Here is a 13,088-nt window from a genome sequence, read left to right on the forward strand (position 1 = left end):
CATGCTACAAAAGAGCCAGATTAACTTTTAATTACAGGGCATTGTACAAGAAATACATTAAAAGATTCATCTGTTTCTTCCAATTAAAACTATCATCTTTGGGTTTAAAAAGCAATTATAACCCATAACGTTTTTTATTTATAGAAAAATCTTAAGTAGAAGTAGGAAAGGAGAGTTTCTCTTTAGTCACTGAGACTTTAATACAGGACAAATACCCTGTTTCCCTGAAAATAAGATCTAGTCAGACAATCAGCTCTAATGCATCTTTTGGAGCAAAAATTAATATAAGACCCGGTCTTATTTTACTATAAGACCCAGTATAATATAATATAATATAATATAATATAATATAATATAACATAACATAATATAATATAACATAATATACCAGGTATAATGTAATGTAATGTAATGTAATATAATATAAGACCAGGTCTTATATTAATTTTTGCTCCAAAAGATACATTAGAGCTGATCGTCCAGCTAGGTCTTATTTTTGGGGAAACACGGTATTTTTCAGAGCCAACTTGAGAAAGTTTACTAGAAGTGATTTGATTTTGTCAATAACATGATCTGTACATAGATGCTGAGGGCATTACATGGAAGTACAGGCCAACAATAAGAAAAAAACAAAAGAACACAGGCTTAGACTAAAGTCATGTTCCTGCAAATCAAATGTATCTATTTCACAAAGTCAATATCCTTAAAGAAGATGGACCATGTCTCCTGAAGAAGAATAACCTACAGTTTCAGACACATTTCCCTGGCTCATCTTAGTTCACCTTATTTATACATATAAATTTTTGAGGGAATGAAAAAACTCTGCTATTAAAAACAAAAACAGGAACTATGAAGAAATCATGATTTTTAAATTGTAGTAAATTAAAAATAAATAACAATGATTATTCCTTCTTTTTAGGTTCTGTTTAGTTTACTTTAGTATTTTACTTTAAAATGAATCATCTTCCATCAACAATTTTTATGGCTTGGTTTACATCTCAGAAATCCAAAATATGCATGTAGTAGTTTGAAATCGTAGATAAAGCACAGAGCCTATGAAAGTTTAGAAAACTGATTTAAAATGAGAAAATCAGGTACCAAGAACAGGTATTTTTATAGTACTGGTATACAGTAGGTAATCAATAAATGTTGTTACTGAATGAAGGAAGGAATAAGTGATGAATGTAAAAAATACTGGCTACTTGTATTTGCTACATTACCTAAAAACTACAGTTAAACCATAGGACAAAGTGGATGAACATCTGACTAATTATTCTGAAGAATTATACTTCTTAAATCACATCAAGTTTGCTCAAAGCCTAATTTGGTGAGAGAGCCTTGAACTTTAACCCCAGTTCTGCCAATAACTGGACTTCTGATGCTAAAAGGTGATCTCTAAGGATTGCTTCTACTTTAAAATGCTGATCCTAATTTCGAAAGTAAGTAAGAATTGGAATCTACTCTTTGGGCTTTTGTTGAAACACATATAAATACCTATACTTATTAGATATTAGTATTTCTAAAGGTATCTAAGTTGATGTGTCACTAAATAATGCCTCCTATAGTAGTTTATATAATTTTTTTTTTTTTGCAAATTAATTTCCTATCATTTAGGAACTCCTGAGTTTATTTCAAAGCTTAGCCTTAACTACCTGATTATTTGACGAGGAACCAACCTCAGTGTGCTCATCCAGAAAAGAGCTATTGTGAGGATTAAAAGAGTTAATAAATGTGAAATGCTTAGAAAGTCATAAGCACATAGTAAGCAGTCAACACATACCATTACAATTATAATTAATGGTTATTAGATAATTTTTAAATCTTAAAAGTATTGCTATCTATATTTCTAGTAAACAGTGAGGTAGAATTTTTTTTTTTTTTAAGCCCGGCATAAGGCTACTTTCTAAATTAAAACAAACAAACAAACAAAAAAACACCTATCACTTCATGTCAACAGATGCCAATAAAAGTCAAATTAATGCCTACGTATGAGACTTCAAAGTATACTTTTTTTTTAATGGAACGCTTCATGAATTTGCCTGTCATCCTTGCGCAGAGGCCATGCTAATCTTTGTGTGGTTCCCAATTTAAGCATCAAATGTTAAGTTCAATACTAAAAATCTTACTTACGGATTTGCTTATTCTCCTTTGGTAACTGAATTTTGTTTGTTTGGCTGCTGCCTTCCAGGACAAACACAAAACTTTTAACTTCTTTATCAAACTCCTATAGAACAAAAATGAAAACAGTGGTAATTAAAGCATATTTTATTTGGCTTCTATTATAAAATTGGACCTTCAAACATACAGGAAAAAAGTCCCAGATTCAAATGACTTGACGCTGCTCTTAGCCTGAGACTTGCTGGGAACTGGAATAGAGAGCCACACTAGGCCACTTGGCAAACCCTCTGCTACATCAAGACACTCTTCCTCAAAATGATGAGAAGTTTTCCCAGTTTAGGGATTCCCCAGTTCCCAACTTAGAGTTTCCAGTATCTTTTCCCTTCCTCTCCTTTAATCTGTGTATTTCTGTCTAATAGTACAGGCTGAACATCACTCCCCCTTACAATACAATAAATCTCTAACCTATGTTATATCCAGTCTGGAAGTTCCTTGGTTTCTGGCCATGGCTCATACAGAATTAATCATTGCCTTTTTTTCACTAGTGCTCTAACTTGAAGTTCTACACCATTTAATACAGAATTAATCATTGCCTTTTTTTCACTAGTACTCTAACTTGAAGTTTTACACCATATAATTAAACTCAGTACAAATTACAGTGCTACAATTACGGTGACCTAAAAAACTAAGGTAGGCGAAACAGAAACAATACAAAACAAAACAAACCTGGATATGAAAACGCTCTTACAGGTCAGAGTCCAATTTCCATGAGTCAGTGATAATGTAAATGCTTATTTCTTTATCTTGGAGCAAATTCACAATCTTTGAGCATAAAAGCCCTCTTTTCACATCAAAACATTTCACACATCCTTCTATGCTTCATTTTTATGTATGTTAAGAAATGCATTGTAACTAGTGATTAGTAAGAAGTAAGTAATATTTGAATTTGTATTATATCCATCACAATAGCATCTCTTATGTATTTGAAATGGACATATACACACCAAGCTTATTATTTATTCCATCCGCATACAGGTTAAAACCTTCCAACAGCTTACCAAAATCTTCAACAAGGTCTGTAAGCCCCTGGTAGCCTGGTCTCTACCCAGTTTACCAAGTTTCATCTCCTATCTTGCACTCACTCTTCTCTCTGAATCCCAGCCTTAGTAACCTTTTTGCAGTTTCTTAAAAATTCTAAGCTCTCTCCTGACGCAGGACTTTGTACATGCTTTTCCCTTTGCCTGAAACTACTTCTCTCCAACAGCCCCACCCAGTGCCTCGTTAGCTCTTGGAAATCAAATGTCATTTCCTCTGGGAAGCCTGTCCTAATCTCCCTGCTATATACCCACCCAGCTCTTATTCATAGTAAGAGCTGTACAATTTTGAGCAAGTTGCTTACACTCTTCATGCCTCAGTTTTATCATTTATAAAATAGGCATAAAAGTACTTATCTCACAAAGCTAGTGTGTAGATTATATAACATATGTAATGTACTTAATGCTGTGCTTCGCAAACAGAAAGCACTCAATTAGTAGTTTAAAAAAATTATCCATAGAACAAGATACCTAGAAAGCCATTTTTTCTCTTGATTGTACTGGAGAGAAGAGAAACAGAAAAAGATAGGGATGGATATAGGTTTTTAGTTCTGGTGGCAGCAAGCTGAAGTAGTTTCTACCTGATGGCATTGGTTTGTCCCATGAAATGGGGCATGAGGTCTTCTAGTGAGTGAGTGAAGAGAGCCTGTCTGGGTGTGGGTTGGGCTGTAGGTAAGGAGTTGGTGGTTGAAAACCTGAAGATAATGGAGAAACAATTATTTTAGAGACTAAGAACATAACAGGAGGTGGGGGAAAGGTTCAAGACGGCAGATTAGGTAAATGTTATGCCTACTGTATCCCAGGATCACACAAAAATTACAAATAAATTATAGATCAACCTCAAGAATCATCTGAAGACTAGCCGAACAGCACCCCTATAACAAGGATGTAAAGAGGCCACATTGAGACCAGTGGAAAGGGGGTGAGACGCGAAATGCGCTGACCCTAAACCCACAGATATTAGTTGAACACCAGGAGGGATAGAGGTGTCCCAATCCCATGCAGAGCGCCCGAGCCCAGGGGATCTGTGCCAGGAAGAAGAGCTCCTACACATCTGACAGTGAAAATCAGCAAGGACTCTGTCTGCCCATCCTGGTGAGATGGAAGGGAGCTGGAAACCCAGATGACCTCTTGTGGAGTCCACACACAGACTCACTTGCTTGCAGACACTCACCTCGTCTCTGGTGGAGGGGTAGCAGCTCCTTAGGCCCAGGGACGTGTGGGGAAAGACTGAGTTGTGTGGCTTCAGGGGTGAGAGCTGGAGGGATAGGAGCCATTGTTGTCCCTATGGGGAGGTTGACACAGGTGTGTCCTATAGGAGAGTGCCATCTTTTCATGGTGGAACCCTCCCTCAAAGTGTCAAATCTAGGACCACATTGGTCAGGTGGATTCCGGCGCCTGTGCACCACCTTGGTGACGGGCTGGGTCTACCCCCACCCCCTACGGGTGGTGTTACACTGTCCAGGGCACTCTTGACTGGTGGTCTGCAGGCCCCACCCCCACAGGCTGCAGAAGCCTTTTTGTAGCATTGGATGGCCCACGGCTGCTTGGGAAACGTCTGCTGGTGGACGGTGACTCAAGACCAGCACTGCAGCGTCTCTTGGGCAACTCTCGGGAAGCTGCGGGCCTGGGTAGGCGGTGGCTGGCTGTGTTCTCAGGGCATTTTTGTGGGGTGGTCACCGGCCCAGCACTGGTGCGGGAGCTCACACTGCATTGCCTTTGTAGAAACCACCGATCACAACCCTTAGCTCCCAAAACCCTACCCCGACTACCTAGAGCTTCAGTGCCAGGGTAACTCTTGGCTCCTGGGTGGCCAGCCCTGCCCCACAAGCTTAGGGGAAGCCTTCTGCAGTGGCAGATGGCCCAGGAAAGCCCAGGGAGCTTTAGGTGGTGAACCAAAACCTGTGCCTCAGCCATTCTTGGGCAGCTCTTGGAAATTCATGAATCTGAGGTGGGCAGTGGCTGGCTGCAATGTTCTCTAGGTGCTGTGTGAAGAAGTCGCAGTCCAGGCTGCATAAGAACTGAATGTGCATTAACTTTGTTAAAACTAACAGCCACGCCTCAGGACTCTCTGGGACCCCACCCCATGCAGCTAGGGCTGTATCATTGAGGGCACGCTGAATACCACCAGGACAACCAGCCTAGCCCAAGCAGCTAAGGAGGTTCTTTCAAAGGCTAAGATTTACAAATAGTCAGCGGGTGGCAATAGGCCTAGGGCACACTGGGTCTTTTGCTAAACTGCCTCAGGCTCACCACTGGTGGCAGCCAGGCTTGGTGTATGTGTGAGGCCACCCAAACACAACCTCAGGTCCAGCACAGGCAGCAGCCAACCACATAGCTTTGTGGCTTCTACCAGAGAGCTGCAGGCCGGTAACCCACAAGGCTGAAATTGGTCTGTATGGGAGCACATCCCAAGAGACACCAGAAACAACACACGCAGAGGCCAGCTTAAGACCACACCAGAGCATTACCTGGTTAGCCCCACAAGAAGCACACTCAAAGGGGGGTCTCAACAGAGACAAGAGCCCGCAGGGATGAATCCTCCTCTGAGGGAGTCAGACCCCACCCAGCAGCTCCTACACTTGGGCATAGTCTCACTGTCAATCAGCCTGGGAGTCAATCCCACCCACTGATGTGCCCAAAGCAAACAAGGCTCAATTACAACAGAACACACACAGCACACTCAAGGGATACTCCTGGAATACACGAACAGGAGATCAAGGAGACTGTGCCACTGGACCACACAGGACACATATTATATAGGGCCACCCAGCAAAGACTGAGATACATAGAAGATCTACCTAACACACAGAAGCAAACACAGAGAAGCAGCCAGAATAAGGAAACAAAGAAACATGTCCTAAAAAAAAGAACAGGAGAAAACTCCAGCTATATAACTATATAAAATGGAAGCAACCAACCTACCACAGACAGAGCTTAAAACTCTGGCTATAATAATGTTTAAGGAACTTAGTGAGAATTTCAACAAAGACATAGGAAGCATAAAGAAAGACATAGAAACAAGAACCAATCAGAAATAAAGAACACAATAACTGAAATTAAAAATATACTAGAAAGAATCAATAGCAGATTAGATGAAGCAGAGGATCGAATCAGCAATTTAGAAGACAAGGTAGCAGAAAAGACCAAATCAGAACAACAAAAAGAAAAAAAAATACAATGAAGATAGTTTAAGGGACCTGTGGGACAACATCAAGCACAACAATATTTGCATGATAGGAATATCAGAAAGTGAAGGGGAGAAGCCAGGGATCAAAAAACTAGTTGAAAAATAATGACTGAAAACTTCCCTAATCCAGTGAAGAAAAATGACATACAAGCCCAGGAATCGCAGAGTCCCAAACAAGATGAACCTAAACAGGTTTACACCAAGACACATCATTATTAAAATGGAAAAGGTTAAAGACATAGAGAGAATCCTAAAAGCAGGAAGAGAAATACAACTAGTTTCTCACAAGGGAGCTCCCGTAAGACCATCAGCTGATTTCTCAACAGAAACTTTGCAGGCCAGAAGGCAGTGGCAGGAAATATTCAAAGTGATGAGAAGGAAGGGCCTACAACCAAGAATACTCTACCAAGCAAGGCTATCACTTAAAATTGAAGAAATTCCCAGATAAGAAAAAGTTAAAGGAATTCATTACCACCAAGACAGTATTACAAGAAATGTTAAAGACTTTTTCAACAAGAAGAAAGGAGAAATGAAGCAAACTAACAAAAATAAAAAATATGAATAATAAAATGGCAATAACTGTGTACCCATCAATAATCATTTTTTTAAATTAAAGTTTATTGGGGTGACAATTGTTAGTAAAGTTACACAGATTTCAAGTGTACAATTCTGTATTACATCATCTATAAATCCCATTGTGTGTTCACCACCCAGAGTCAGTTCTCCTTCCATCACCATATATTTGATCCTTTTTACCCTCATCTACCACCCCCCTCCACCCTTACCCTCTGGTAACCATAAACTATTGTCTGTGTCTATGAGTTTGTATTTCTCATTTGTTTGTCTTGCTCTTTTGTTGTTTTTGGTTTATATACCACACATCAGTGAAATCATATGGTTCTCTACTTTTTCTCTCTGACTTATTTCGCTTAGCATTATAATCTCAAGATCCAACCATGTTGTCACAAATGGTCCTATATCATCTTTTCTTACCGCTGAATAGTATTCCATTGTGTATATATACAACTTCTTTATCCATTCATCTACTGAAGGACATTTTGGTTGTTTCCACATCTTGGCCACTGTAAATAAAGCTGCAATGAACATTGGAACACATGTATTTTTATGTATAAATCTTTTCAGATTTTTTGGGTAGATACCCAGGAGAGGGATTGCCAGGTCATATGGTAAACCTCCACACTGCCTTCCATAGCAGCTGCACCAGTCTGCATTCCCTCCAACAGTGTATGAGGGTTCCTTTTTCTCCACAGCCTCTCCAACACTTGTTACTATTTGTCTTGTTGATGATAGCCATTCTAACTGGGGTGAGGTGATATCTCATTGTGGTTTTTATTTGCATTTCTCTGATGACTAGTGATGTTGAGCATTTTTTCATGTCTATTTGCCATTTGTATGTCCTCTTTGGAGGAATGTCTCTTCAGGTCATCTGCCCATTTTTCAATTGGGTTGTTTTTTTTTGTTGTTGAGTTGCATGAGTTCCTTGTATATTTTGGATATTAGCCCCTTATCAGAGGCACTGTTTGCAAAATCCTCCCAAAAGCAAAAGTCCGGGACCAGATGGCTTCACTAGTGAATTCTACCAAACCTTTAAAGAGGATCTAATACCAATCCTGCTCAAACTCTTCCAAAAATTTGAAGAAGAGACAGTATTCCCTAACTCATTTTATGAGGTCAACATTACTCTGATACCAAAACCTGGTAAGGACAACACAAAAAAAGAAAACTACAGACCAATATCTCTGATGAATACAGATGCAAAAATCCTAAACAAAATTCTAGCAAATTGAATACAACAATGCATTAAAAAGATTATTCATCATGACCAAGTGGGGTTCATCCCCGGGGCACAAGGATGGTTCAACATACGCAAATCCATCAATGTGATACAGCACATAAACAAAATAATGGACAAAAATCATATGATTATATCAATTGATGCAGAAAAAGCATTTGATAAGATACAACATCCATTTATTATTAAAACACTTAATAAAATAGTTATAGAAGGAAAATCCTTAACATAATAAAGGTCATATATGACAAACCCTCAGCTAACCTCATAATTAATGGTGAAAAACTGAAGCCCTTTGCTTTACATTCAGGAACACGACAGGGCTGTCACCTGTCACCTCTGCTTTTCAACATAGTGTTGGAAGTTCTTGCCAGAGCAATGAGGCAAGAGAAAGAAATGAAAGGCATCCAAATTGGGAATGAAGAAGTTAAATTGTCACTCTTTGCAGATGACATGATGCTATATATAGAAAACCCTAAAGACTCCACCAAAAAGCTATTAGAAACAATAAAGGAATACAGTAAAGTTGCCGGTTAGAAAATCAACGTACAAAAGTCCATTGCATTCCTATATACTAACAATGAAATCTCAGAAAAAGAAATGAAAAAAACACTTTCTTTTCCAATTGCAACAAAATACCTCGGAATAAACTTAACCAAGGATGTGAAAGACCTATATACTGAAAACTACAATACATTTTTAAAAGAAATTGAAGAAGACACAAAGAAATGGAAAGATATTCCGTGCTCATGGATTGGAATAATCAACATAGTTAAAATGGCCATATTACCCAAAGCAATATAGAGATTTAATGCAATCCCCATCAAAATCCCAATGGAATTTTTTAAAGAAATCGAACAAAAAATCATCAGATTTGTTTGGAACCACAAAAGACCCCAAATAGCCAAAGCAATCTTAAGAAAAAAGAGCAATACTGGAGGTATCACACTCCCTGACTTTACCTTGTACTACAGGGCTACAATAATCAAAAGCATGGTATTGGCAGAAAAACAGACACGTAGACCAATGGAATAGAATTGAAAACTCAGAAATAAAACCACATAAATATGGACAGATAATTTTTGACAAAGCAAAAAACATACAATGGAGAAAAGACAGCCTCTTCACTAAATGGTGCTGGGAGAATTGGAAAGCCACGTGCAAAGGAATGAAACTGGACTGCTATTGGTCACCATGTACCAAAATTTAATTCAAAATGGATCAAAGACTTAAGCATAAAACCCGAAACAATAAACTGCATAGAAGAAAACAGGTACTAAACTTATAGACTTTGGGTTCAAAGAGTGTTTTATGAATTTGACTCTAAAGGCAAGGGAAGTAAAAGTTAAAATAAATGAATGGGACTATATGAAACTTAAAAGCTTCTGCACAGCAAAAGAAACCATCGACAAAATAAAGTGGCAACCAACTGAATGGGAGAAGATTTTCAATAATCATTTTTAAATGTAAATGGATTAAGAGCTCCAATCAAAAGACATAGGGTAGCTGAGTGGATAAGAAAACAAGACCCATGCATACACTGTCTACAAGACATCCACCTCAGATCAAAAGACACACACAGACTGAAAGTAAAGGGATGGAAAAAGATATTTCACAAATGGAAATAAGAAAACAGCCTGCGTAGCAATACATATATGGGTCAAAATGGACTTTAAAATGAGGATTATAATAAGAGACAAAGAAGAACATTACATACAAATAAAGGGATGATCAAACAAAAGGTCATAACCCTAGTAAACACCTATGCACCCAACATAGCAGCACCTAAATATATAAAACAAATATTGACCAACATTAAAGCAGAGATCACAGTAACACAATCATGGTAGGGGACTTGAACACCACACTGACACCACTGGACAGATCTTCCAGACAGAAAATCAACACGGAAACAGCAGTCTTAAATGACAGACCAGACCCGATGGATTTAATTGATATTTTTAGAGCATTTCACCCCAAAGTAACAGAATATACATTCTTTTCCAGTGCACATGAAACATTTTCCAAGTTAGACCACATGTTAGGCCGTTAAACAAGTCTCCATGATTTAAGAAGACTGAAATCATATCAAGCATCTTCTCTGACTACAATGGTATGAAACTAGAAATCAATTATAAGAAAAACCCCAAAACACACAAAGACATGGAGAATAAATAACATGATACTAAATAATGATTGGATCAACAATGAGATCAAGGAAGAAATTGAAAGATTCCTTGAGACAAATGAAAATGAAAACACAATGACCCAAAAATCTATGGGACACAGCAAAAGCAGTCCTAAGAGGGAAATTCATAGCAATGCAGGCCTACATAAACAAGTAAGAAATATCTCAAATCAACAGTCTATCTTTACACCTAAGATATCTGGAAAAGAACAGTAAACAGAGCCACAAAGAAGGAAATAATAAAAATCAGAGCAGGAACAAATGAAATAGAGATCTAAAAAACAATACAAAAGATCAATGAAACCAAAAGTTGGTTTTTCGAAAACATAAACAAAACTGACAAACCTTTAACCAGTGTCATCAAGAAAAGAAGTGAGAGGGCCCAAATAAATAAAAATAGAAATGAAAGAGGAGAAGTGACAAGCGACACAAAAAAAATACAAAAAAAATTAAGAAAATACCATGAGCAACTATACGTCAACAAATTGGACAATCCGGAAGAAATGGATAGATTCCTAGAAGCATACAATATTCCAAGGCTGAATCAAAAAGAAACAGAAAATATGAACAGACTGATTACTACCAGTGAAATTGAATCAGTAATCAACAAGCTCCCAACAAACAGAGACCTGGACCAGATGGCTTCACAGGTGAATTTTACCAAACATTCAAAAAAGAATTAACACCTATTCCCCTCAAAGTATTCCAAAAAATCTGAGAGGACGAAGGCTCCCAAGCTCATTTTATGAAGCTACCGTTACCCTGATTCCAAAACCAGACAAAGACATTACTAAAAAAGAAAATGATAGGCCGATATCCCTAATAAACATAAATGCAAAAATCCACAAAATATTAGCAAACTGAATTCAGCAATATATTAAAAAGATCATACACCAGGATCATGTGGGATCCTTTCCTGGTATGTAAGGTTGGTTCAATATTTGCAAATCAATTAACATGATACACCACATAAACAAAATGAAAAACAAAAATCATATGGTCATATCAATAGCTGCAGAGAAAGCATTCAACAATATCCAGCATTCATTTATAACAAAAACTGTCAACAAAGTGGGAATAGAGGGAACATAACTCACCATAATAAAGGTCAGCTATAACAAACACACAGCTAACATCATACACAATGGGGAAAACCTACAAGCATTCCCCTTAAGATCAGGAATAAGACAAGGATGCCCATTTTCACCACTTTTATTCAACATAATTCTGGAAGTTCTAGCAACAGCAATCACATAAAAAAAAAGAAAAAAGATGTAAAAGGCATCCAAATAGGAAAGAAGTAAAATTGTCATTATTTGAAGTGACATGATACTTATGTAAAGAACCCCAAAGATTATACCAAAAAAAACTATTAGAACTGATAAATGAATACAATAATGTAGCAAAATACAAAATTAATATTCAGAAATTGGTTGCATACTTATATACCAATAAAAAACTACCAGAAAGAGATATTAAGAAAACAATCCCATTTACAATTGCATCTAAAAATAAAATAAAATACTTAGGAGTAAATTTAACCAAGGAAGTAAAAGACCTGTACACAGGAAATTATAAGACATTGAAGAGAGAAATTGAAAAAAGATGCAAGTAAATGGAAATATATACCATGCTCATGGATAGGAATAATTAACATATTAATAGTTAAAATGTCCATACTACCCAAAGCAATGTATAGACTCAACACAATACCTATCAAAATACCAATGGCGTTTTTCACAGAACTAGAACAAATAATCCTAAAATTTATATGGAACCATAAAAGACACCGAATTGCCATGGTAATCCTGAGAAGAAGAACTAAGATAGAGGTATCATGCTACCCAATATCAAATTATACAACAAGGCTATAGCAATAAAAACAGCATGGTAGTGACATAAAAACAGACACATAGATCAAGTGAACAGAATAAAGCCCAGAAATAAACCCATCCCTATATGGTCATTTAATCTATGACAAAGGAAGCAAGGCTTTATTTGGTGGTAAAGACAGTCTATTTAATAAGTGGTGCTGGGACAACTGGACAGATACATGCAAAAAAATGAAACTGGCCCAGCTTCTTACACCATATATAAGAATAAACTCAAAATGGATTAAAGAATTAAATGTAAGACCAAAACCATAAAACCCCTAGAAGAAAATATAGGAAGTAAAACTCAGACAGTACCTTTAGGAATATTTTTTCTACTGTGTTTCCACAAAAATAAGACCGGGTCTTATATTAATTGTTGCTGCAAAAGACGCATTAGGGCTTATGTTCAGGGGATGTCATCCTGAAAAATCATGCTATTTTCCGGTTAGGTCTTATTTTTATCAGGGCTTATTTTCCGGTTAGGTCTTATTTTTGGGGAAACACGGTAATATATCTCCTCGGGAAAATGAAACAAAACAAAGTATAAACAAATGGAACTAACACAAACTAAAAAGGTTTTTCACAGTCAAGGAAATCATCAACAAAACAAAAAGACATTCTACTGAATGGGAGAAGATATTTGCCAATGATACATCTGATAAGGGGTTCATATCCAAAATTTATAAAAAAAGTATACAACTTAACACCCAAAAAACAAATAATCCAATTAAAAGATGGGCAGAAGACTTGAATAGACATTTCCCCAAAGAGGACGTACACATGGCCAATACACATACAAAAAGATGCTCAG

The 13,088-nt window shown here is 37.2% G+C and overlaps 1 protein-coding gene and 1 non-coding gene across 4 annotated transcripts in view; both read right to left on the reverse strand.

Annotated features, from left to right (window-relative positions):
- The window catches only part of CFAP20DC (CFAP20 domain containing), a 259,596-nt gene that overhangs the window by 241,749 nt on the left and 4,759 nt on the right, over positions 1–13,088 (reverse strand). For all 3 annotated transcript variants that reach the window (XM_019724118.3, XM_074313195.2, XM_019724119.3), the window contains exon 3: positions 2,131–2,224. In XM_019724118.3, the coding sequence (XP_019579677.3) occupies positions 2,131–2,224 (94 nt within the window). The remainder of the gene's footprint in view (positions 1–2,130; positions 2,225–13,088) is intronic.
- LOC141567417 (U6 spliceosomal RNA) lies at positions 2,012–2,115 on the reverse strand. The gene has a single exon (XR_012490000.2). It is a non-coding gene; the product is annotated as a U6 spliceosomal RNA (small nuclear RNA).

Source organism: Rhinolophus sinicus, chromosome 5 (assembly GCF_057876585.1).
Source record: "Rhinolophus sinicus isolate RSI-liver-muscle chromosome 5, RSI-T2T, whole genome shotgun sequence".
Taxonomy (NCBI): Eukaryota; Metazoa; Chordata; class Mammalia; order Chiroptera; family Rhinolophidae; genus Rhinolophus; species Rhinolophus sinicus.